Below are 25,489 nucleotides of genomic sequence, written 5' to 3' on the forward strand. Positions count from 1 at the left end.
TTACCTGTCCAATCAGCGAACAGAGGGAGTGGCTGAGAACAATTACGTAAGCCAGTTTTAGTTGCAGAATCCGGCGCATACATCACGACCAAACGTTGTGTGATTGGTTGGCCGATCCAGAGTGGCACTGGGCAGATCCAATAGTTTTAAACTTCAACAGACACCCGCCTTCAAGTGAGTTAACATTTGTCAATTGAGCGATTCCAGACCTTCTGTGTAAATGAAATGAAGTACGATGGTCTGGTAGGACCAGGCTACACCAAAACAAGAGTGTGTAGGAAATTGTTTATAGCAATTTCAATAATTCTCAACATTTTTGTGTTCCCATAACAGTGTTCACTACAACTATTGAATAACAGGTGGGTAGAATGATCCCCAGTTCTGAAAATGATAGTCTCTTTAGTGATAATGACGATAATGTTATGGTAACATCAGGATCTTTTCTTTTTTACCCTCATAAAAGAACAGTTGAAGCACAGCTAAAAGGACGACCCACTGGTAAAATATGCTAAGCTATTACTTCATTGAACCGCTATACAGTATGTTACAGGCACAGGAACAAGCTGGTCTGTGGGAAGTATTGTTTTTTTTTCTCCCCGGAACGATGTGTCAACAAGTCCGTGGAATAATTACTGTTCATAGTGGTGTGTGTGTGTGTGTGTGTGTGTGTGTGTGTGTGTGTGTGTGTGTGTGTGTGTTGTTGTCCATTTACAAAAGAATGATTGGCCGTCAAGTGTAAGAATAGCAACAAATTAACACATTATTGCAAATGTACCGTGGTGCTCCGATGCCGCCGCCGACAGTTGTTTTTCTACAGCTTTTTTTTAAATTGGTGACCCGGTGACCCCCGTCTTGTATAAAGTACAACACACAGCAACAGCCATGATGAGAGCACCGGCCTTGTGTTTTGCATTAGGCATTGAAGGCTCACCCACACACATAATTACCACAGTCTTTCTGTGGTGTTTTCCATGCCATGAGTGCTTGTTAAATGGTGTGGCTTGAATGTTGAAATGACTTCCCCCGGGGATGTGTCGGCCATTTACCAGGTGCAGGCTACTTACTGGTCTATGCAATTCATATGGATAGAGAGAGAGGGAGACATGACAGTACTGTAAATGAGGCTTCTATTAAATGACACTATTTAATGGACCAAAGCTGCAGATACTTTGTGTTGAATTTTTAAATGTTCACGTTACGTCAGTATGGTTATAAAAAGCTTTTTTGGGTGCCTCTAAAAGTTTAATTTGCAATTATCATGTGCATCGTCATATACAACTAATTAACAATTTATCAAACCGCTGGACAGAATGTGGGCTATGGCATTTTTGAAGGAGATATATTTTTGATTTGCTCTACAACCATATTGACACCAAATCTCTGTCCATTACACCAGAACAGCATAACGGTTTAGTCAGCTTTACATGACAGACAGGCAGACCAAGACACTAATTACAGATACTTTAAATCCAAGCTCTGCTCATTTTAAAATTCTAACTGTGCTATTTTATTTAGGATGTATGGCTGCTTAAAAACACACATTTGACACATTTGAGAAGTCTGTAATATAATAATAATGTTTATGTTCCTCAATGTTAGGAATCAGGAACATGTATTTGTTCTACATTGTAACAGATTGCTATTGGATTGGTATCAGTATTTCAGAATTAAAAATATCTAAAATAACAGGCCTAATCTCTGATTGGATATTTCATTCTGTGTTTGTCAAATAGCTTGACTGATAGTGGAGGATGATGCTGATACTAATATTAATATTTGAGAATTGTATTGAATTGATATATCCCTCAACATCCTGCAAATAATTGTATACATAGGGGAGAACGGGGTAATCTGAGCCACTTTTTACATTTGCTCCCCTCTAAGGGAGCTAAAATGATTTATCACTCAAATTTACACATTTCCCATTAATTCAGGATGTTTCCTAGAAATGGGCATTAGCAGAATTTTTTCAAGACAAAGGGCAGTGAAAATATGATTGTTTTAAAAAAAGTTGTCATGTGGCTCACTTTACCCCAGCTGTGGGGTAAACTGATCCACTTACTTTTTCCACTCTGAAACTACCATAACAACACATATTGTAACAGTAAGAATCCTGAAAGCTAGCCACACATTCCAGAACTAACGTCGGACTAGTAAAAGAATGATGGGGTTTGGTCAATTAAGCAAAGCAAATTTTCTGAACACTTGAAAGTAACTCTGAACAAAATCAAATACAACATATTATAATTCAAACGGTTTTAATAAGATTCAAATTAAAGATAGAACCAGTTAGATTAGAACACAGTCTGGGGGTCAGAACACAGGACCTTAGAGCCAGCTAGTGTCTGGGGGTCAAAGCATAGGAAAATCAGAACCAGCGAGAACAGCCTAGAACACAGGAGAAGACCCAACTGGATTATAACATCAGCCTGTCATACTCTACAACTAGGCCTACTCTACATTCCAGCCCTGAAGGTTACAGGGAACGATGAGAAGGTGCTCTTTCCGTGTGGTTGCCCCAGGTCGTCTTCCTGGTGTATTTCCTTGGCATGATGGCTTTTCTACAATGTGTATGACATTAAAATAAAACATATGTTATGTAATATTACATTAAAATATGTTTAAGACTAAACTTAACTTGTGCCTCATGGTGGGGGAAAGTGAGACAGTGGCTCACTTTCCCCCACCACCACAATTTGAGAAAAAACTACCTCTCTTAGCATTTCAGGCTAATCTTCAGTTATCAGCATCACATGGTTTCATATGTTGGTAGTTCATCAACACGTATGATAGAAGTTTTTCTACGTGAATACATTTGCTTTGGTACAACAGTTGATTAAGTTGACAGCAAGAAAATTTACTTTTACATGCAAAATACCTATTTTGGTGAAAAAAACATGCTTACCATAGCACCATGAGGTCCTCTCTTTCAGGGCCATGGGGAAATGAGAGGGTCTTGAAAACATATATCTCACATGACCACAAATGTTTTCCGTTGCCTAGATACAGGGGGTGGCTCACATTACCCGATGCCTCAGATTCCCCCATTCTCCCCTACTGTATATAATGCTGTAACCACTTTATAAGCGAGACTCTATTTTGTAGGTCTGTTAGTTCATGGGCATTCAGCATGGGGACTTTTACATCATGCCACCAGTTAAAATCCTATTTGACTACTCTAACACAAGTAGAAGGGAACTGATAGAAGTATATCACACTGTCACACTGTAGAGTGCAGCAAGTTTATTTAAGGCGTAAAGTGAGTCATGCCCATAGGGTGTAGAGTCAATGCTGTCAACCATCACCCAGGCAACATTTTGAAGCCTGGAGTTTTGACTTTACAGGTCATGTTCACTACTTGCTGAAGCAAGAATCTATGTGCAAAAAATGTGCATGCACACTGGGGCATATGCCTTTCACACAAGCACACAGAATATGTAATGAACAGTCCTGCCAATGGGTTTTTTGGCATCGTTCCACTGATTTATACGTAGGTGGCGGTAACATGACATTACAAATGCTTTATGATGAAATAAATGCATTCAACGTGTGTGCTAGAGCTCAAGGTAAGTAGTAACACAGGATGTAAGCATATCTTACATAACCAGAAAGCTCTAAACGGCATCACGCTTAAAGACAAACATCTCTTTAAGTGAGTAGTGTCCCTTAATTTTTTTTTTTCAAAATAAGTCAAATTTAGGTTGGGAAGACCTAAAGGTTTTAGGCATATAGAGCAATCTCACATGGCCAAATATGTGGACAAACGGTGAAGATAAAAAGCAAGCTGGGCAGCTACGGGTTGAATGGAGGACTGGTGTTGCCAGGGATTCCTTCAGAGATTTTCTTTTGGAAGACACTGACACGATGGACAGAGTGATACTCCAAGGACAAGAGAGAGGTGGGTGAGCAGAGAGCAGTAATGTTGTGTGGGTGTGTGTGTGTGTGTGTGTGTGTGTGTGTGTGTGTGTGTGTGTGTGTGTGTGTGTGTGTGTGTGTGTGTGTGTGTATGTGTGTGTGTGTGTGTGTGTGTGTATTATGTTGGTGTCTTTCTAAAGACTTAGTAGTAGAACTTCGGAGTGAGTGAAGGGGGTCGTTCTGGTTTTGTCCTCATTTGATTTCATTGAGAGGTCAATTTCAGGCTTATATGGATTGACATTATGTAAGGGTTTCAGGACATATGGTGGACTGTATCTGTGTGTGTGTGTGTGTGTGTGTGTGTGTGTGTGTGTGTGTGTGTGTGTGTGTGTGTGTGTGTGTGTGTGTGTGTGTGTGTGTGTGTGTGTGTGTGTGTGTGTGTGTGTGTGTGTGTGTGTGTGTGTGTTTATTCATCCCCACTTACCATGGTCTCTCGGCCTATTGGAGCAGAGAAGACATACTCCAGCTGGAAGACGATGGCCATGGCCTGGTGAGTGGTCAGCGTCAGCTCCAAGTTGCTACGAAGGCCCAACGTCTGACAGAGGGACGATGAGCTGCACACAGAGCAGAGACACACACACACACACACACACACACACACACACACACACACACACACACACACACACACACACACACACACACACACACACACACACACACACACACACACACACACACATGGTGAAGGAGTGAAGAAGATGGTGGTTTAAAGTGAGGGCATACATTGGGAATATATTCCTTACCACTAGACTTAACCAATATAAAAAGGTCTATCACATCAATACATCTTCTAGGGATGTATAGGATATAAAAAATCACAACTACAATGTGCCCAACTCTTCCTAGGGGAGTTGAATTTCAACATTTTAAGATGTGTGTGATGACAAACACATTGGTGAAGGAAGCTAGTGGTAAGGAATGTATTCCCAGATTGGCCAAAAATCTGATAATATTCCCTGACTGTTAGGAGTAACAGGCTGCATGATTCTCGCTTAAAATGTGAATCACAATATTTCTCCTCAAGAATTGATATCACCATTCTCTCATACAGTTTCTTGTTTGTTCAACAGAAACACTTAAGAAACCCTAACTACATATACTGTAAAGTAAAAGCTTGAGAATACATAAATAAATCAAACCTATAGCACTCAGTCCGTTTTGACCACCAACCACTGTATTAAAAGCTTTTTGGTTAAACACAAACAAGTCTATAGTATCAACATGTTGGGGTTTTAAGCAGGAATTCTGGCAAGTCACAACATCTATTGAGTTGTTTACATGAATGATAAATGAATAGCTTACATTATGTTGTAAATTGTCATTTATGTATATAGCAGCTGAAATTGTTCCCAATCAAGGAAGTGAACATTCAGGGGGACTTTAATGCAAAGGGGAGTATGAGTGAGGGAATTCTCATCATTTAGAAATGTAGATATACTGTATGATTCAAGTTCATGCAGGAGAGAGCCAGGCAAAAGAAGAAGCTGTTATGACACCCACATGAAGATTAGTTGTGACTTACACACAATAAAGCCATTTATGAAGGAAATGACAGTGTTTTCATATTTTTTTTAAATGCAGAGAGCACTTATTTATTGTAAGACGGTTTTGTTTTATTCTATTAAAAAGGAAAAGCAATCAACGTGCCGGGGGGATTTACTCTCGCTTGTTAAAATGGTTCCTGGCAAAGCACTGGCCTTTTTTTTTTTTGCGTGAGCAGTGAAACAGCACTCTCCCTATGCGTCATTCACAGTTTGCATACAACATAGGCGGGAGCATGCTGTGGAGCGCATGGCTTGTCATGAGGTGGGGCCAAGTGCCTTTTCACTGTATGGAATCTCTGGAGAATGGAGAAGGCAAAGCATTTCAGATCTTCGTCTTTTTTATTCTCTGCCTGTCTGGAAGCACCAGGCATAGCACAAGCAAGACAAGAGTGTCAGCTTTCACTGGGAGCACCCATAAAAAAGCCAAACATAATAATAATACATAAACATTATAGTAATTGCAGACACTGGTACAGTCTTCTTCAAAGAAAAAACAGACAAATGCTGTAAATGTAATGTTATGGCAATTTTTGGACGAAAAGCATCATTGTTACACATGCGGTGTAAAACAGTGATTGAGACACAGATTGGTGGTTACGTGTTTGATTGTGTTGATTGCGCGTTGGCTTTGCTTTGTGCATACATTCTCGTGCTGGTAAGACACCCATGTAATCTAGTGTCTCATTTGAAGAATCAAACACAATACATTTTGATTCAGATACACACCGGTGCATCTCTCACTGTATGCGAGTTCAGTTTTAAAGCATTTATTTATTTATTTTAAACTTTTTTTGACACTATTTAATGGTGGAATCCTTCCTTTTACTCAAAAGTACATGCACCACTATTTCACAAAACTGTTCAAAATAATACAGCTAATCATACTGAAGGCTACAGCTTACATCAATGACCTTACAGACATAAATATGTGCAAGATAATAATAAAGGATATAATAAGGGCACAGCTATTGTGTTTAATGGTGTCTACTGACGAGCATTATTAAAGGTGAAGTAAGCGATTTATTTAAGTTTAATATAAGTGTTAAATCGCTCTTTATTCATACAGTGATCACTTACATAGTGTGCATGTTTCATAAAGCCGATCTCTCAGTCACTCGCTCTGCATGTAATCGGCAAATACACTTTTCGGGGATCCCACTACTGATAACCAATCAGAAGAGAGAGAGCGCTACAAACCGGCACCCATCTCACTTCCGGTGCACGTCCAGAGCGACAGATGGGTGAATGTGTGTGTGCCTACAATGGCGGAGCAGGTACAAATCCTTCCCAATGTCTGTTTTGATGTGGTGACGTGGGGACGAGGGAGGGAACTGCTAACTGCAGGAAGTTAGCTAAACTGTACATTGATCTTCCCTTCCTCATCACCACATCACCCATTGTCTACTTATTTTAAATTGTTTTTCATTTCTATTTGTGTACCTGCCTTGCTTTTTATAATGTATGTTTTTAAATGTACGGCAACCTTGAGAGTCTTGAAAGGCGCCTCCAAATAAAATGTATTATTATTATTATTATTATTATTATTATTATTATTATTATTATTATTATTATTATTATTATTATTATTATTATTATTATTATTATTATTATTATTATTATTAAACTGACCATTCCGCTTACTGAACCTTTAAGGCATGACACATTTAGTGCAGGGCAAAGTAAAAAAAAAAAAGTGAGTTTACAATGTAAAAATGAGACATGCCAGCATTTTAATATGCTTAATGTTTTTCAGCACCCAAGAGCATCCTTACATTTCTAACTTTCCTTTGATATATCCCTATATGATTATGGTGCTCATCAGTAATTTAAACCTGCTGGCTGCTGTATTTGTGCCAGTCCATAATTCACTCACATTCACAGGATTTATGTTAGGAAATGCTTGCAGTGATTTATCAGGGGTGCAATGGGACAATTGGTGAACCCATATTCCCACACAGCCACACCACACTACAGCTAGCAGTATGGTCTGGCAGCACGCTATATCATTTCAGCCAGATGCGGGGGGAAAACGGTCTGCCTTAGTTTGCATTTCTTTAAACCAATCACAATAATTTTGGGTAGCGCTATAGGAACTAGGTTTTCAATAAAAGATTTGTATGAAGAGCAGTTGGCTGCCAGTGATATTGACTACTGTAAATCGCCACCAAAAACCCCTAACAAAACTATTAAAGATGCATGTTGCTTGGGGCGCTCCGGTGGCGTAGTGGATAGAGCGCGTATCATATTGGCTCCGGCCTTCGTTGCAGTGAACGCGGGTTCAAATCCGACCCGTTGACCTTTACTGCATGTCATCCACCCCTCTTTCTGTCTCCCCATTTCAACTCTGTACTATCCAATAAAGCTTGAAAATGCCCAAACATTATCTTAAAAAAAATAGATGCATGTCGCCTATGTGATGTTAGTTTCAATAGATAAAAGGAACATGTATGTTTTCTGTATTTAAGGGGGAAAACAAAACACAATGAGTCAGGAAACCCAAAGTGTCTCAAGGGATCAGGCTTATTTTTTTTTTCAGCCACGATCAATGCATTAGCCAACATCTCTGTGGAAAATATAGACATTTTTCTTAAACATTTCTCATTCCTGGATTTACAATTAGCAATCTATGTGATATGTTGTGTGCCTCTCAATCCACTGCTGATATAATATAAGGCAGGCACTAGTGACCTTACACCAGCAGATCCACTTCTGACAAGGTTAGTGTTGAGAGTCACAGCGTTTCAATAAAAAACCCAGTGGCAAAGCGAGCCCTATCTCCTTGATTGCTTATAAAGTACTCGCAAGCATTGGAACGTATTGCAAAGCAGTTTTACTAGGGTGGAAGGCAGCTTGTACGGCATGGAATAGTGTGTGAATTATGAGTCTGGGGTTGGGTTAGGACATGTAAAGCCTTATCAAGCATACACTAGGACTACATGTTCTTTGAGCAAGGGCAGTGGACTATTCAAAAATCCCATCAGAAAAATAACATAACCACAAGGGTATTTAAATTGTTATTGTGTGAGAATGCATGATGAAAGGTGGAAAGAGGTGATGGTTGTATTCAATATGTATATGTATTTGTGTGTCCGCTACTTACAAAATGTTAGTAGAATTGGATGGAAATTGATAAATGTTCGCTATTCTTATCAAGCCAATCAATATCAGGCAGACATGAACGATCTGCAATACTGTATAACTCAAAAAATGGATGTGTAGATGTACAGCCTAATGTGATACATGAAGAATGTTCTTGACAGGTGTTCTGAAGAATGGTTGACAGGTTGTAAAATGTGAGTGAAAAAAAGAGCGCTTGTATCTGAAGGGTACTGGGTAAGGGTTGGTACCCAGGGATTGGCTCACCTGTCCTTGCCCAGGGTGCTGTGTTTGGAGGTGCTGTCTGCTCTGCCTCTGGCCCCTGAGGCCACAGTCTCCAGCACCACCACTTGGGGCTTTTCCAGGAAACACCAGCCATTGTGAACCCCAACATGGAGCCTCCTTTCCTGGATGACAACCGGTCTCAGTGTACCCTCTGGCCCTGGATGTTTCTGAGAGTCGGAAGAAAGAATATTGGGAGTTACCCCACAAACAGACAACAACAACAACACACAACATACTGTATGTCCTCATACATGTGTGTACCTTTGATCAGGGTATGTTTTTCGAGGCTTAGTTAGTCACATAGCAGGAAAGACTTAAAGATAGAGCATACAATGGTAGTGCTTTAAAACACTTGGTTACACTCTTTAAATTCATAAATGGTTTTCCCAGTTTGGTATGGAACAACTTGATGGCCGGCACAACCATGCACTGTATCGTTTTAAGCACAAGGCGGCAACTATGGTTCTCATCTGTCGGGAGGCTCATTAGATCATGTTTGAAAATGTCATGACATATTGCCAGAATGACAAAAGGATTTTAATTATTTTATATCACATGGACCAAATATTAAGTAGATACTAGCTGTACATAGTTATTATTTCTGTCTTTAAATAATCGTTTCAAATAAAATAAAAAATACCAAACTACTGTGTGTTTTCATGCTTTTTTATGATAATAGTGCTGCTTTAATGACAATAAACACCCCACCTTGCATCATAGTCATAAACTCTATTACTGAGATCTGGGAACACAGCACATCACTGAAGAGAAGTCTGACTCCTATAGTGGTGTTGTGTAATTTATCCTTTGCGTGTCATATTACGTGCACACAGTGGTTGTTTTCTTTTTTTCAAAAAATACTTAAAGGAATACTTTACCCATACGTAACCGGCGTTCTATCATTATAAAATCGCTATTAAAATACAATGAATGAGGTTTTTTGGTAACACTTTAGTTCGATAGTCCACAGTTGACACTCAACAAGCCATCAGTTGATACGCAGTTGCATGTCAACAGTGAATGAGTTTACATATCTCAACAGATACGTAACATGAATTCAACTAACTGTAAGTTAACTATAAGTTGCACTATTAGTAGATGATTAGTTGATATTCAACAGAGCTTGTTCAACAGATAAAAAAACAAGGATTCAACTAACTGTCTGTTAACTATAGGTTGCACTATTAGTAGATGTTTAGTTGATATTCAACAGTGAGTAAGTTGATACATATTTAGAATGCATTCAACTGTCAGTTAACTATAAGTTGCATGTTTAGTAGATGTTGTTTTGTACACGTAGCATGCATTCAACTAACTGTCAGTTAACTATTAGTTGCATTATTAGTAGATGGTTAGTTGATATTAAACAGTGAGTTAGTTGATACTTAACAAAGCTTGTCATCAAATATGTAACATGCATTCAACTAAGTGTTAGTTAACTATACGATCATTTTATTTTGTTAATTTATTTTTACAAATACAGTCTGCAACAGACATTGTACTTTTTATTACATGTTCTTTACAAATATTCAACTATCAGTTGAGTGTCAACTTCTAGTAAGTTGACTATCAACTGCTGTTATCAACCAATTCTCAACTTACGTATCATATGGATCAACTTTCCCCCACTCACAAGGAACACATCTAATGAATGAACATTCAACCCTCTGTTGATCATATATGTTCATTGTAAAATAAAGATGAGAATGTTTTATCAATCAATAGGCACCCTGTGTAGGTGACTACCTGTTGATTGTCATATGACTGTCGACAAACTATCAGTCAATATTCAACTTAGCATAAGTAGACAGGTCTTGGGACTGTCAAATTAAAGTGAAAACAGTTTAGTGTCTACACACTATTAACAGAGCAAAACAGAGAAAATAGTTGATTCTCAACAAACTATCAGTCGACGTTCAACTAAGCATTAGTAGAGAGGTCTTAGGACTGTCAAATTAAAGTGAAAACAGTTTAGTGTCTGTAGACACTCTACAAACTAGTAACAGTAGAAAATAGAGACAAGTTTTGCTCAACTGATGAGTAACACTGGATGACCCCAAAGTAAAGTTAAAAAATATATAGGCAGCATATCTGAACAGGAAAGAACATTTATTTGAAGTAAATTTAACTTTTTTCAGTAGTTACACAACATGTAGGTACACAGCAAGTACCATCAATACCTCTAAAAAAGACAATAAAACTAATGCATGTATTTATTTAGGTGTCACTTAGGCAATTGTTTAACGACAGATCGTCCAAAAATTGACATTCAAAAAGCTCAGTAAAGTGTACCATAACACCCAGTACCACTAGTTATGATACTGAGCAAACATATGTAATATGTAACATCAGTTCTCATGAAACGCTTTGTTATGGTAAGAAAAAGATATATAATTTTCTTATGGACCAGAATATCTGAAGCTCCTAGTAGTTCGGGAGAAAATGGATTAACAGCAATGGTGGAACAAGACACACTGATTCAGCAGTTAGGTTTGACAAGTAAATGTAAAATACTTATTTTCTACTCTCTCTTCCTTGAAGTGTATGTCATTGTTGATTCTCAGTAAAACATAAAAAAAACACAACAGTGCCATTTTTTTCATTATGGACTCAAGATAAAAACAACTTAATTATCACACTCCTGTGACCAACCACTAGTTTAACCTGGTCCTGCCACTGTTATTTGAATGAGCACATTTAAATAATTTTTCGCTCTCTTTAGATCCAGTTGTTGGGTTACTAGCCACTCCAGGCCTGCTGTACTCCTTTTCAATTGAAGCAGTCGGGCTGAAGAATCCAGGAATCTTGTCCTATCACCCAGTTGATGAACATAGAAAGAAATGATCTGAGAATTACCACAAAGTAGTTCAAATGCATTTTGATTTCCTTTATCTAAATCATTATAGCATTGTGGTTCCACATTAAAACACATAATGCTTTATATTGCTTTAATAAAATATATTTGGTACCCTAATCAAATACAATTCTCACTGAACCTTGTACAGATTGAAATTATTTTTTAATTAAAGAAACATGTAATCTCTATGACCATTCTACACAACACCACATGCATAGACTCAGTTTTTGCTCACTTTAGACTGAAATAGCAATGTGCACTTTGAATGTGGAACATGCAAACATTTATTCAAATACAGTTTAGTGTCTATAAACACACTTTATTTAGACAGATACTTGTGAAGCTAGGCAGCGCTAGGCTCATGCTAACGTTGCTAATATAGCTAGCGCGCTAGGCTAATGCTAACGTGGCTATGCTAGCGGGAGGCCGCGTCGCTAATATATATGACATTATTCTTACATACACAAAACGATATCTCACAAATACCTCAGTTAACTCACCAATTATTCCCTTTGGCTAATGGCAGCATACTTGTGACCACCACGGGTCTTTAGTGTGAAATGGATGGGTTGGTCAAGCTGGCTTTTAGCACATAGCTTTACTGTCCAGGCACACATCCATTTTTTAGCTGCCCAGGTCAGTAAAACGAGCCCTCTCTGTCTCGAAAAAGCCCTAACCACGCTGGGGCAGTTCAAGTGCTTGAAAAAGGTGGGTAATCGTAATGTCGATAATATTCGAAAATCCAGACTCCAAACATATTATCACCTTCCCAAAGTTTAAATACATATTTATAGATGTATCTATGTTTTTATATAAAATTGTTAATATCAGCAATGGCTGTATAAACCTCTCAAGATTAGAGGACCTAAATAGGCCTACATAGAGTGGTGTGCAATACAATGAGAACGTATAGTGGTTACTGATAAATAACAACTATAACCTGTAGGACATTATTGATAATATTGTGAGCAGAAATTATATGAAAAAAATATATATTGATCTATTAATGTGTATTTTAAACTTTGGGAAGGTGAAAATATTTTTGGAGAGACTTTATTTAGGAAACATATTTAATTTCTAACTGTATCGACATTACGATTTCCCACTTTTTTCAAGCACTTGAACTCCCCCAGCTTGGTTGGTAAGGGCTCAGGGCTGTTTAAGCGAGAGGTCTCGTTCTTTACTGGCAGCTAAAGAGAAGGTTGTGTGTCTGGTCAGTAAAAGCAGCAGCTATATGCTAAAGACCGCTTGACCAACCAATCCATCTCACACTGAAGACCCGTGGTGTCACAAGTATGCTGCCATTAGCCAAAGGGAATAATTGGTGAGTTAACTGAGGTATTTGTGAGATATCGTTTTGTGTATGTAAGAATAATGTCATATTAGCGACGCGGCCTCCCGCTAGCATAGCCACGTTAGCATTAGCGCCGCGCCTAGCGCGCTAGCTATATTAGCAACGTTAGCATGAGCCTAGCGCTGCCTAGCTTCACAAGTATCTGTCTAAATAAAGTGTGTTTATAGACACTAAACTGTATTTGAATAAATGTTTGCACGTTCCACATTCAAAGTGCACATTGCTATTTCAGTCTAAAGTGAGCAAAAACTGAGTCTATGCATGTGGTGTTGTGTAGAATGGTCATAGAGATTACATGTTTCTTTAATTAAAAAATAATTTCAATCTGTACAAGGTTCAGTGAGAATTGTATTTGATTAGGGTACCAAATATATTTTATTAAAGCAATATAAAGCATTATGTGTTTTAATGTGGAACCACAATGCTATAATGATTTAGATAAAGGAAATCAAAATGCATTTGAACTACTTTGTGGTAATTCTCAGATCATTTCTTTCTATGTTCATCAACTGGGTGATAGGACAAGATTCCTGGATTCTTCAGCCCGACTGCTTCAATTGAAAAGGAGTACAGCAGGCCTGGAGTGGCTAGTAACCCAACAACTGGATCTAAAGAGAGCGAAAAATTATTTAAATGTGCTCATTCAAATAACAGTGGCAGGACCAGGTTAAACTAGTGGTTGGTCACAGGAGTGTGATAATTAAGTTGTTTTTATCTTGAGTCCATAATGAAAAAAATGGCACTGTTGTGTTTTTTTTATGTTTTACTGAGAATCAACAATGACATACACTTCAAGGAAGAGAGAGTAGAAAATAAGTATTTTACATTTACTTGTCAAACCTAACTGCTGAATCAGTGTGTCTTGTTCCACCATTGCTGTTAATCCATTTTCTCCCGAACTACTAGGAGCTTCAGATATTCTGGTCCATAAGAAAATTATATATCTTTTTCTTACCATAACAAAGCGTTTCATGAGAACTGATGTTACATATTACATATGTTTGCTCAGTATCATAACTAGTGGTACTGGGTGTTATGGTACACTTTACTGAGCTTTTTGAATGTCAATTTTTGGACGATCTGTCGTTAAACAATTGCCTAAGTGACACCTAAATAAATACATGCATTAGTTTTATTGTCTTTTTTAGAGGTATTGATGGTACTTGCTGTGTACCTACATGTTGTGTAACTACTGAAAAAAGTTAAATTTACTTCAAATAAATGTTCTTTCCTGTTCAGATATGCTGCCTATATATTTTTTAACTTTACTTTGGGGTCATCCAGTGTTACTCATCAGTTGAGCAAAACTTGTCTCTATTTTCTACTGTTACTAGTTTGTAGAGTGTCTACAGACACTAAACTGTTTTCACTTTAATTTGACAGTCCTAAGACCTCTCTACTAATGCTTAGTTGAACGTCGACTGATAGTTTGTTGAGAATCAACTATTTTCTCTGTTTTGCTCTGTTAATAGTGTGTAGACACTAAACTGTTTTCACTTTAATTTGACAGTCCCAAGACCTGTCTACTTATGCTAAGTTGAATATTGACTGATAGTTTGTCGACAGTCATATGACAATCAACAGGTAGTCACCTACACAGGGTGCCTATTGATTGATAAAACATTCTCATCTTTATTTTACAATGAACATATATGATCAACAGAGGGTTGAATGTTCATTCATTAGATGTGTTCCTTGTGAGTGGGGGAAAGTTGATCCATATGAAACGTAAGTTGAGAATTGGTTGATAACAGCAGTTGATAGTCAACTTACTAGAAGTTGACACTCAACTGATAGTTGAATATTTGTAAAGAACATGTAATAAAAAGTACAATGTCTGTTGCAGACTGTATTTGTAAAAATAAATTAACAAAATAAAATGATCGTATAGTTAACTAACACTTAGTTGAATGCATGTTACATATTTGATGACAAGCTTTGCTAAGTATCAACTAACTCACTGTTTAATATCAACTAACCATCTACTAATAATGCAACTAATAGTTAACTGACAGTTAGTTGAATGCATGCTACGTGTACAAAACAACATCTACTAAACATGCAACTTATAGTTAACTGACAGTTGAATGCATTCTAAATATGTATCAACTTACTCACTGTTGAATATCAACTAAACATCTACTAATAGTGCAACCTATAGTTAACAGACAGTTAGTTGAATCCTTGTTTTTTTATCTGTTGAACAAGCTCTGTTGAATATCAACTAATCATCTACTAATAGTGCAACTTATAGTTAACTTACAGTTAGTTGAATTCATGTTACGTATCTGTTGAGATATGTAAACTCATTCACTGTTGACATGCAACTGCGTATCAACTGATGGCTTGTTGAGTGTCAACTGTGGACTATCGAACTAAAGTGTTACCGGTTTTTCTTCCCTCAGTCTTCCCTTGGCCCAGCTGTCCTGTTAATCCTAACCGAACATTTTACCATGCATGGTGTCACACATGGGGAAAATGAAGGGTTAGACAGTGAGACCATAAAACACTCTTCTTACCTTTTCTCAGGCTAGGATGAACAGATTTCAAAAATGTTTGCACATTTATACTACATAGGATCTCAGAGTTCAATACACCTTCATATTTCCACCGGTGAAGTAGGTCTTTAATGTGCTAATTAACAAATGTTCCAAAAAAACAAGTCACAGCAGGTGCGGGGTGGAGACCAACCCCAAACCTCAGATGTTTACCAGCATCCAATAAGGAAGTGACCAAAAGTGTAGTACCTTCAGGTGGCCACTGGGGGTGGTGCCAATACTGAGCAATTTTTCTTTGACTCACTTGTTAGATAGGCCGTTTTCAAAGTCTTATTAAACCTATTTACAGCCTGGTCCACAAAACCATTCTAGTCTGTATGTTTAGTTTATATCTCCATGACAACACTGAGGGGGGTGAATTTTTTTATAGCAGGCTAGTTTTTATTCTTTTGGAGGTTAAAATGTATTGGCGGGATCTCTTGAGTGACAGCTCTCCGCCCGTTGTCCCTCACTTTGCCTCGGAAGTATACTTCAGCTAGATGGGCGTGTATCCCTCCCCTCGACGTGAGGCGGAGTAAAAATCTCACAAGATGGCGACGGGCATAAACCAGGATTATTGGATGCCGTGTGAATAACTGAGGTCAGCACGGATACTACATCCGTATTTTATACTATCTATGGTGGAGACTCAAGTAGCTGCTACCACACCTCTGACTGACAACTGCTCACTGATTGACTGTCAACTCTCTCAACCCCAAAAGTGCAGAGCCATGGCTGACCCTGTCTCTCGTCCGTCCCACTCTTTCCCATTTGTTTCATTTCAATCTTTTCTCTCTCTCTCTCCATCACATCTCTCACTCCCACTCTCCCTTCCTTCTCTCTCTCTCTCTGTCCCTCTCTCGCTGCTTTAAAAAACCTTCTCCATATCCACCCACACCTTCCCAATCACATTTGCATATAAATTCAGCTTTTGGGGGTTTTCTTTCTAAAGCAGCAACAGCAGGAGGAGGCCAGCCAACCCTGCCTGAAAAACTGTACAGCCCACATACACCACCACCGCTATAGCTGCTCTCCTCCACATTAAATCTCTGCACTGACTGTCTCCATCTTTCTATCTGTCTGCCCATTTACCATCTACCTACTCTCTTCTTATCGTTGCTCATTCTCTCGCTTACAAGCAACCGCTGATAGGTGCTCGGGCCGGTGTACCATATTTTTCTTCCTGTGATGGTTAGGGAAGATTAGGGTTTTTTGTCATCGAAAAAACTAAAGTGCTTACTTCCCTTCGCCGGTTCCGCTCAAGATATATCTCCCGTAAAAGCCTCACTACTCATTTCAAGCAGTTTTTTTTAAAGATATATTTTCAGGTTTTTTAACCTTTCATTTGATAGTTCAAGTCAGAGGAAATGGAGAGAGAGAGAGAGTAGGATGACATGCAGTTAAGGTCCACGGGTAAAAATGTTAACCCCGCAACCACTGCGCCTGAACCAAAATGGTAAGTGCTCTATACCCACTACACCACCAGAGCACCCTTAGGCAAGTTTTTTTTAGCTAAGAGAGGCCCATGTCGGTCACACATTAGTATTGATCTGGCAACCTACAGGAGTGAAGCGAAACAGCTCAAAAGAACAGGGCGTTGTCTATAGGTTCACTGGTTCACTGGCCCTTAGGTCGTCTGGGACAGGTCTACTTACAGTCCCCAGAGTTAGGACTAAACAAGGGGAAGCAGCTTTCAGTTTTGATGCACCAAATCTCTGGAACAAACTCCCAGAAAACTTGAGGTCTGCTTCAACTCTCAGCTCTTTCAAATCAAGTCTGAAGACTTTTCTGTTTCCATTTTAACCTGCAATTTGTATTGTATTTAAATGTTCTATTTCTATTCATTAGCTTTTTAAATGTTTTATTTCTACTCAATCACTTTTCTAATGTGTATTATGTATTTTAATCTTGCCCTTGTAAAGCACTTTGAATGGCCTTGTGTCTGAATTGTGCTATAGGCTATAAATAAACTTGCCTTGGTGTTTGGTTTTGTGTTTTGCTACATTTTCATTTACCTAAAGAGGACATGGTGCGTCAGTTGATACCACGCTTGATGCATGTGTTTGTTTTGGAATGGTGTCAGCTCTGGCTTGGCTTGGGGAACGTTACATAACTGTCATCCAGCAGCAGGAATCACATAGGAGGCTTAGGACGCCATTCAATTAACATTTTGCCATCCGAGTGCCAAGACTTTAAGATGTGCCCTCGCAGAGAGTGTGTGTGCATCGTGACGTGCCACATGATTACTAATTCCCTAGAGGAAACTGATGGAACGCATACATCAAATACTTAAGTGCATTACATGGTTGAAGGTGAGGCGTTGTGAAAATATACTCCTCTCTTGTTGACAAATTATGGTTTTAATATCAGAAAGTATTACTCTTTTTTGCTATATTCATGTTTACGCAAATATATTTTCTCAATGCTTTGTGTGATTTAATTATTTTGTTAAGTTAAGTTACTTTATGAGTCGATGGTTGGTAACATTGATATCCCCTCTCTCAAGTTACCACACTTCAGAGGGGGTCAGAGCGACAGGTCTGCCCATGAAGTGTTTCAGAGTGGAAATAAAACGACAGAGAGGAAGTTGTTTATCAGGGAACATCAGTTAAAACGCTGCGTTCTGTTCTCTCTGGCGTCCCTCCCTCTCGCTCACTCCCCCGAGTTTCTCATTCATTTATTTCATTGCTCATTCTTTCTCACTCCATCAGTTGCTCTCTCTCTCTCTCTCTCTCTCTCTCTCTATCCTCTTTCTTCTCCCCCTCTCGCCTCTGTCTGCTGCCGTCACAGATTTCTTCCTCCCTCAGCCTGGAATATGAATATTTTAGAGCTAAGGAGCTTAAAGGGAACAATGAAATGGGCCCCCAAGTTAAATTATACTCCATTGCCGGTAGTCACACAAGAAGGGACGCCGAGTGACGAGCACACCGATGCTATGTGGGTGTGTGTCTTTCTCCCTTTTTCTCTCTCTCTCTCTCTCACACACACACACACACACACACACAAGCACACATAAGCTTGTTGTCTCCCACTTGAATGTCTTATTTGTGATCATATTCCCACAGATCTTGCTTCTGGGAAATGCTAAACAAGGTAGCGGCCCTGTAACCAATCGACGCGGTCTCTTCAGCAACCATAATGTACACTTGACACCTGATGTATTAGAATAAAGTTCTTGCCTCATGCCTAAATTGAATAGGGGAGGCAGAATGAATGTGCATGCTATTGTAAGTTGTATTGTAAACTAAAGCAGACTGAGTTGGTGGTGGGGTTTTTTCCTCGCAATTAGACCAGCCACTCCAGTGTGGGTGTTGTGAAAGGGGAAGATTAACATTCTCTTAGCCATACATTCCGTGTTGGAAAACAAATAAACAATAACCTGAGAGAAAATATACCCGAAGCAAGGGCATCGCTATATACAGTAGCGACGGTTACTCTCATGGCCGTTGCAGTCTGCAGTGTATTAAGAGCAAGCTTAAGCCGAGGCCATACCAATACGGCCTTGAGGGCTTCAAACCCCGCATTTTAAAGTGGCTGCAAATCTCTAGGAAAAATGACAATTTTTCTTGGAAAACTGTTTTGAGGATAAACTTCTAGCCAGCAAAGCAAAGATAATACATGTATGTGTTTTTCCCAACACAGTAATCTTGTGAAGAAAAACCCTGCACATATATTTCTGAAGGGCTGTAGTGCTTAAAGCCACTACAAGTAACAAGGCACGTTGGCATCCCCTTTGGACAAAAGCGGTAGTATTTTTACGACGCCCGCTGTCGCAAAGCTGTTTTATAGCTCGTGCCAGGCGCGTGAGTGTGAACTGAGAAGGGAGCAATATAGTGCATGTCCGTGTGTTGAAAGTGTGAGGACTCTTTTCGGCTCTGTGAGAGTGGTTTTGACACTGCATGAACTAATGCCAGTCACTGCCACACGCACCTGATTGCAATGAGTTGATGCAGCAGTGTCACCTAACTACTCTCTCTCTCACGGAGCTGAAATATTACGTGTCCGACTCCTCACAGAAAGCGAATGAACAATAGACGGCAGTTAGTATGGATCACGATGAGGTAATGTGTTTATGTTGTTGTAAATAATGACTATTTCAGATAATGGTTATCTGATGATGGTGAAGCAAAGCAAACTTTGTGTTAGTACCAACCGCTCATTCATTTAGGAGTAAACACTGCAGTCTAGTTTCGCTCTCGTGAAATTGTATACACGTTGCTTGGCAACGCCCTCGTCCCCCCGTAGCCTATATCACTCTCCCTTTTAGCTTTTCTTCATTGCATTTTCTTTTTTTTTCTTTGATGGTTCAGCCCCGTTATCAGTCATTATGACGACAAATAACTGTCTCAAACAAGGCTCCCGCTCCCCTTCCCTCACCTGGAGGGATAGGCTTCTCAATTCACGTTGCTGCGCCACACTGAAATCTGCGACCAATACGGATATGTGACCATAGAGCTTGCACGAGCAAACCGAAAATCGGACTGGGTGTGCGACCAGACCAAAAGCAGTAATAAAAACTATTTAAAAACGTCTTTCTTTGCACTGATGGTCTCGTTTGCTGTTAAAGGTAATTTATGATTATGTGAGGAAACATGAGGCTGTTTAAAATATATTTAAATGTTACTCGTAGCCGCTTTAATGTTTGCTTAAGAGGTTTGCATTTGACTACAGTCCATCTGAATGGTTTTAATGCTACAATGTGCAGAATGTATTGGCAATTTTCAGAACAGACTGGGTAGAAAATGGAAAATCATATATAATAATAATAGTTTGTTTTTAATTAGTGTATAATTGCTTAAAAATTGCATACAATGAGCATTTTATATCTACATACAGTAGGAGCAGGGTGCACCACCATGTTTCTACAGTAGCACAGGACTGACAAACGTAACGTCCTTACGCGTTTTAGGTGTATGCCTGAAATGCACCTGTTGGAAGATGAACAGGTTCTATAGACTAATTAACTAAACACATCTTCACCTCATCACGCAATATTGTATATGGACTTGAGGCAGTGGTGAATGATTCCATCTTTAATAACTAGCTTTTTGTCCTTGAAGGCCACCGTAGCTTCTGTAAATTCTCCCAAAGGGTTAGGGTAAGGGGTTAGCGAGGAGCGTTGCAATCTAAAATCTCACCACAAGATCTCGTTAAATACTCAATGTTAAATTATATTACTCACTGTACCTTTAATTTATTTTTAAAGGGTATGATTTATTTTTTCATTTCTTCCTTTGAATTTCAATCCAAAATAAAATGACAGAAGTATTAGAATAGGCATTCACAATGAATTTAGAAATAATAGCAGTTGGAGGAGAGAGAGGCGGCAGCTGCCTCATTGTGCCAGTTTGAAGGAAATGAGTGCAGATTTTCCGGGGAAGGATGAATGAATTTGTTTTCTGAAGGTTGTTTCCTTGTGCTCAAAGGGCGGGGGATGAAGTGGGAGTGCAAGCTCTCTTTAATAGCTTCACCTGGGCCATCAGACGATCAAGACAGCAGATGGGTCTTCTTGACCCAGGTAATCACTGTGTTGTGTACGCACTTCACAGTTGGTCGTGACAGGGTTTAGGGTCACTGATCAATGACAGGGTTCAAAGTCCCAATATGGCCTTCAGAAACCTGTTAACCTGCTACCGATATATTGCAATATCAGACTGCATTCACATCTGACCCCACTTTTAGTGGGACAGAACAATCTGAAGTCACAACACAAACATTTGAAAGCATCACCTTTGTTCATGGGGGATTGAGTTGAGCATTGTTCTATCATTCTTTTTATAGACATAGCGTTTATTGAATATTGATTGCCAGGGGCATTAAAGGCTCTGATACGCTCAAAAAGAACTTTTGTGGCATGTGTAGTGTGACCATGGCGAGGGTAGACCATGGTGAGATAATTGTTTGGATATGAGGATAACAACACTTGCTTTCAGACAATCCCTCCACACACACACACACACACACACACAAGCTTGTTGTCTCCCACTTGAATCCCTTCAAGGCGCACAGTAATTTATAATGTCGTACTCGCCTGTACCATAAAAGGTGTCATACATAGCTGTGCATGTTTACCAACATATTTGAAATGGGGACTGTAAACGATGAGGGAAAACCCTGTAAACAGCGGGAGGAACCACTCTCATCCCACAGCTTCTGGCAGGGATTCCAAAGTTATTCTACCGCTCCAGAAGCACTTTCACTTGGAGTTTACTCACTGACTGCCCTGAAGCGGTGCACAAAATCACTCCCTATTTACCGGCTATATCAAACTACATGTACTTTCTGCTATGTGTGTCTCACTGTGACATTCATGCTCAAAAATTCCCCCAAAAATGAAAAAAATGTGCAGTAGAGGAGCTTTGAAGTAAGTTCTCCACTAAAACCCATTCCAATAGATGCTTTACCAGTTATTTAAGGGGATACAAAAATGTACTCACAAAAGCATGGAGTCTCAACAAATGAAACTTGATGAAACAAATATTATCCCTGCGTTCCAAATCACATACTTTTTCTTTTTACTACACTACATATTAAAGTACAGAACAGTTTAAGGGCCACAGGAAAGAGAGAAAAATCAGATATGGAAGATTTCTTTTTCATTATGTTGAGAAATGTCAAGAAAAAAGATGAATACTCCAAAATGCTATTGGAGTTAGTGGGGCATTTATGTATTTTCAGCATACTACAATTGACGTGCATGTATTGGGACATCCTAAATCTTTTTTGGCATACTAAATAGTAGGGAAGTATGGGAATTGGATCGCAGGGTATGTGTCATCATCGTATCACGGAGAGTAAAATGTCTTGATGTTCTGTCAAGTGTGCAGTTTGCACTTTAACTGCTGTATGACTCATGCCTAATTGCATCTTTTGTAACTTTTCTTGACAATATAATTTATATTGTTCCTTCTCATTTCTGACACCCACATTATCTCACATTATATTTAATTATCTGTTTGCCCTATCTTACAGTATAAAGCTGCTTATTTGCATTTGAGTGCAGACAAATGCAGACACAGAAATATACAGTGTATAGAGGGTGTGTCTGTTTGTGTGCGTGTGCGTGTGCGTGTATGTGCATTTGTGATTCCAGTTTAGGGAATTTATCTTGCAATAAAATGTAAGAAGGCTTGAGCAGAGCTGGGCTTGCTTTGTTTACTATAAGGGTTTTTATTACAGAGGGATTGCAGGGAACATACACATGCAATTAGGAACTAATTACCAGTACCAAAGCCGCCTTTCAGCTGGCTGGAAAACATATTGGTGCCATTGGGACTTGAGGGCGCTTTCACAAGTGCAACATTTAGTCTATTTGAATGGAACCCTAGAGCGGTTTTGGTTTGGGCAGTTGTGAACCGCAGCAATCAGCATGAAAAAAACTTATGTTAGAACAATTCCAGCCCTGCACAGGCACGCTTAACAAATTAATACTTTGATTTGGTCAAAAAATCAATTCCACTTTGACTCGGACACAAGTGCATACACACAATTACCGAGACATACAATATATCATTACCTTTAGTCAACCTGTGTGTTGATTTATTGTTATTTTATTTATGAAGACCAAATGTCCCGAACCAAACGTCACAGGTAACACCTATCATCATCTGGTCGAATCTGACCATTTTACAGTCTTTGCAACATAATTTCTTCTTTTATATATAAAATTAATTTGTTAATAAACACAGGTCAATTGGCAAGTGTAGCACAAATGGCTATAAAGATATGCTGTAATAAAAGCTAAAATAACCTAAGTTTGGTGTTTCATAGCCTTCACGAAGTAGCTTTTTTCTGTACAGCAACAGTCAAATCCGTTAGCTATTCGTCAGTACGTTTTGTGTGTCAGTACTTAGTGAAATCAACGTGTAGGCAGTTTTTAAAAGGTAATAATAACCCTACAGATGGCAACTGTCATCTCAAGGGGTGTGTGAGTTTGTGTGTGTGTGTGTGTGTGAGAGAGAGAGAAAGAGAGAGAGAGAGAGAGAGAGAGAGAGAGAGAGAGAGAGAGAGAGAGAGAGAGAGAGAGAGAGAGAGAGAGAGAGAGAGACAATTTAAGTGAAATTCTTTTCCACATGAGTTTTGTCAATTACCTAGCTAGTTACACAACCCTGCCATCTCACTCTTACTTTCTTAGAAAGAAATGCTTCTTTGGGTTTTTCGATCATCACGTATCTGTCATATAGTCACGGACAGATGCCAGTCGGCCCGTTAACTCGTAATTATCCGGTAGTCAGGACACTTATACCCACACATCTGCATCCGTGTCAAGGCTATGTGTGTGTGTGTGTATGTTCTGCCGCTACTACCCACACGGGTGGATGTGAGCTCCCCCATATTGAGGGTGAGTCATCCATGGCAAGAAACAGTGGCAACATCATTAGCATGCCGCTCTCATCCTCCCACTCCCACTGCTCCTTAACAGATTTTAACTGGCACAGCGCTTCCACCGATAAATCACTGTTGCCCTTCTGCTGAAAACACTCCCATAATTCACAACCGAAAATATTGGAGGCAAACACACACACACACACACACATTCACACACACACACGCACACATACATACACTCACACTGCCATTCTCTCTGTATCCATCAGTGGTTCCACTTGAGAAAGAAATCCGTATGCTGGAACAATACAATTATGAATGCTAACAGGACACAAACATGCAATATCCTAAACATAAAGGGCTGCTTTAATATATATTGTTTTATTGTGGACAAATGCCATTAGAGACCAAAACCAACAATGCATTATTCCTTCTCTTGAATTATTTCTGAACTCCCTGTCTGTAGCACTCAGCTAGCACATTTGTCCTACCTTAGACACAACTGATAACTTTGAATACATTTCACAGAATCATAAAAACACGGGACGAGATATTAACTGTCCGTTGTGCCAATAGATGGTATTAATATATAGTTTAAAAAGGCTTCATAATTTCCTTAAAGCTGGGGTATGATTTGGGAGAAAATAGCAATTAGAGATTTGAATCCAAATACCTCAACCTCTCCACTTGTTCTCTTTGGTCCCTCCTTGACACGCTCTACACCAATGTCCGTTCCAAAGTGAAGGGACAGTCCCAACAGCCAATAAGAACTGAGAATCGGAGCCTTGCTGTGATTGGTGAAAGTGTACATGAGCGGTGGCAATTTTTGGGGGCGGCACACAGAGGCAGGGGAGAGCAAAGTGATGAGTAGATATTCTGAGACCACTTCACCTACATATAGCTGAATGGCTTATATGAAATGTTTGCCAAATATTACAGTGAAAAAGTTACCCACCCTAGCTTTAAACATATCTACCGTAGTTTTTTTTTTTTTTTTTTTGGGGGTGGGGGGGGGGGCAACATTTGTAAATAAAGCATTCACTGGGGACTATTTGAAGCCAAGAACATGTGTTGCTCTATTGAGAATTTACAGCAGCAAAATGGTCTAAATTGAAATTTCCCAAAATAACCTACATAAAGTGCAACCGTGTGGCCCACACTGACATGTTTTAAACAGTTTAGAAAACAATGGAGCTATATGAAAATGGAGGGGAAATGGAGATCCTTTGTCCTTTTCTATGCTTATTATAAAAAAAACTTATGGATTATAAAGACATAGTTACTTACTCTGTTCTCACTCAATATACAGTATAAGTAAATACTGAAATGAGCACTACATGGCAACATTACGATTATCAAGATGATGATCTTTGAAAATATTGTATCTCCAATATTTCTTCTGCCTTACAATAAGAAAGCGACCAGCTTCAGGTGAGAAAGAGTATATATTCTTTGATGTGATGTTGCCAAATAATCACTAATGATCATCATCAGCAACTTCTACTTTGGTAACTGCAGCACAGCCTGGTGGCATAAAAAAATCACCAATTGACACTTCAATTTCCCTGTG

The 25,489-nt window shown here is 39.1% G+C and overlaps 1 protein-coding gene across 1 annotated transcript in view; it reads right to left on the reverse strand.

The window, feature by feature from the left end:
* The window catches only part of nphp4 (nephronophthisis 4), a gene marked incomplete at both ends in the record, with an annotated part of 214,761 nt that overhangs the window by 133,158 nt on the left and 56,114 nt on the right, over positions 1-25,489 (reverse strand). Inside the window, 2 exons of the mRNA XM_080030989.1 lie at positions 4,340-4,469; positions 8,826-9,010. Of these exons, the coding sequence (XP_079887115.1) occupies positions 4,340-4,469; positions 8,826-9,010 (315 nt within the window). The remainder of the gene's footprint in view (positions 1-4,339; positions 4,470-8,825; positions 9,011-25,489) is intronic.

Source organism: Ammodytes marinus (assembly GCF_949987685.1).
Source record: "Ammodytes marinus genome assembly, chromosome: 7".
Taxonomy (NCBI): domain Eukaryota; kingdom Metazoa; phylum Chordata; class Actinopteri; order Uranoscopiformes; family Ammodytidae; genus Ammodytes; species Ammodytes marinus.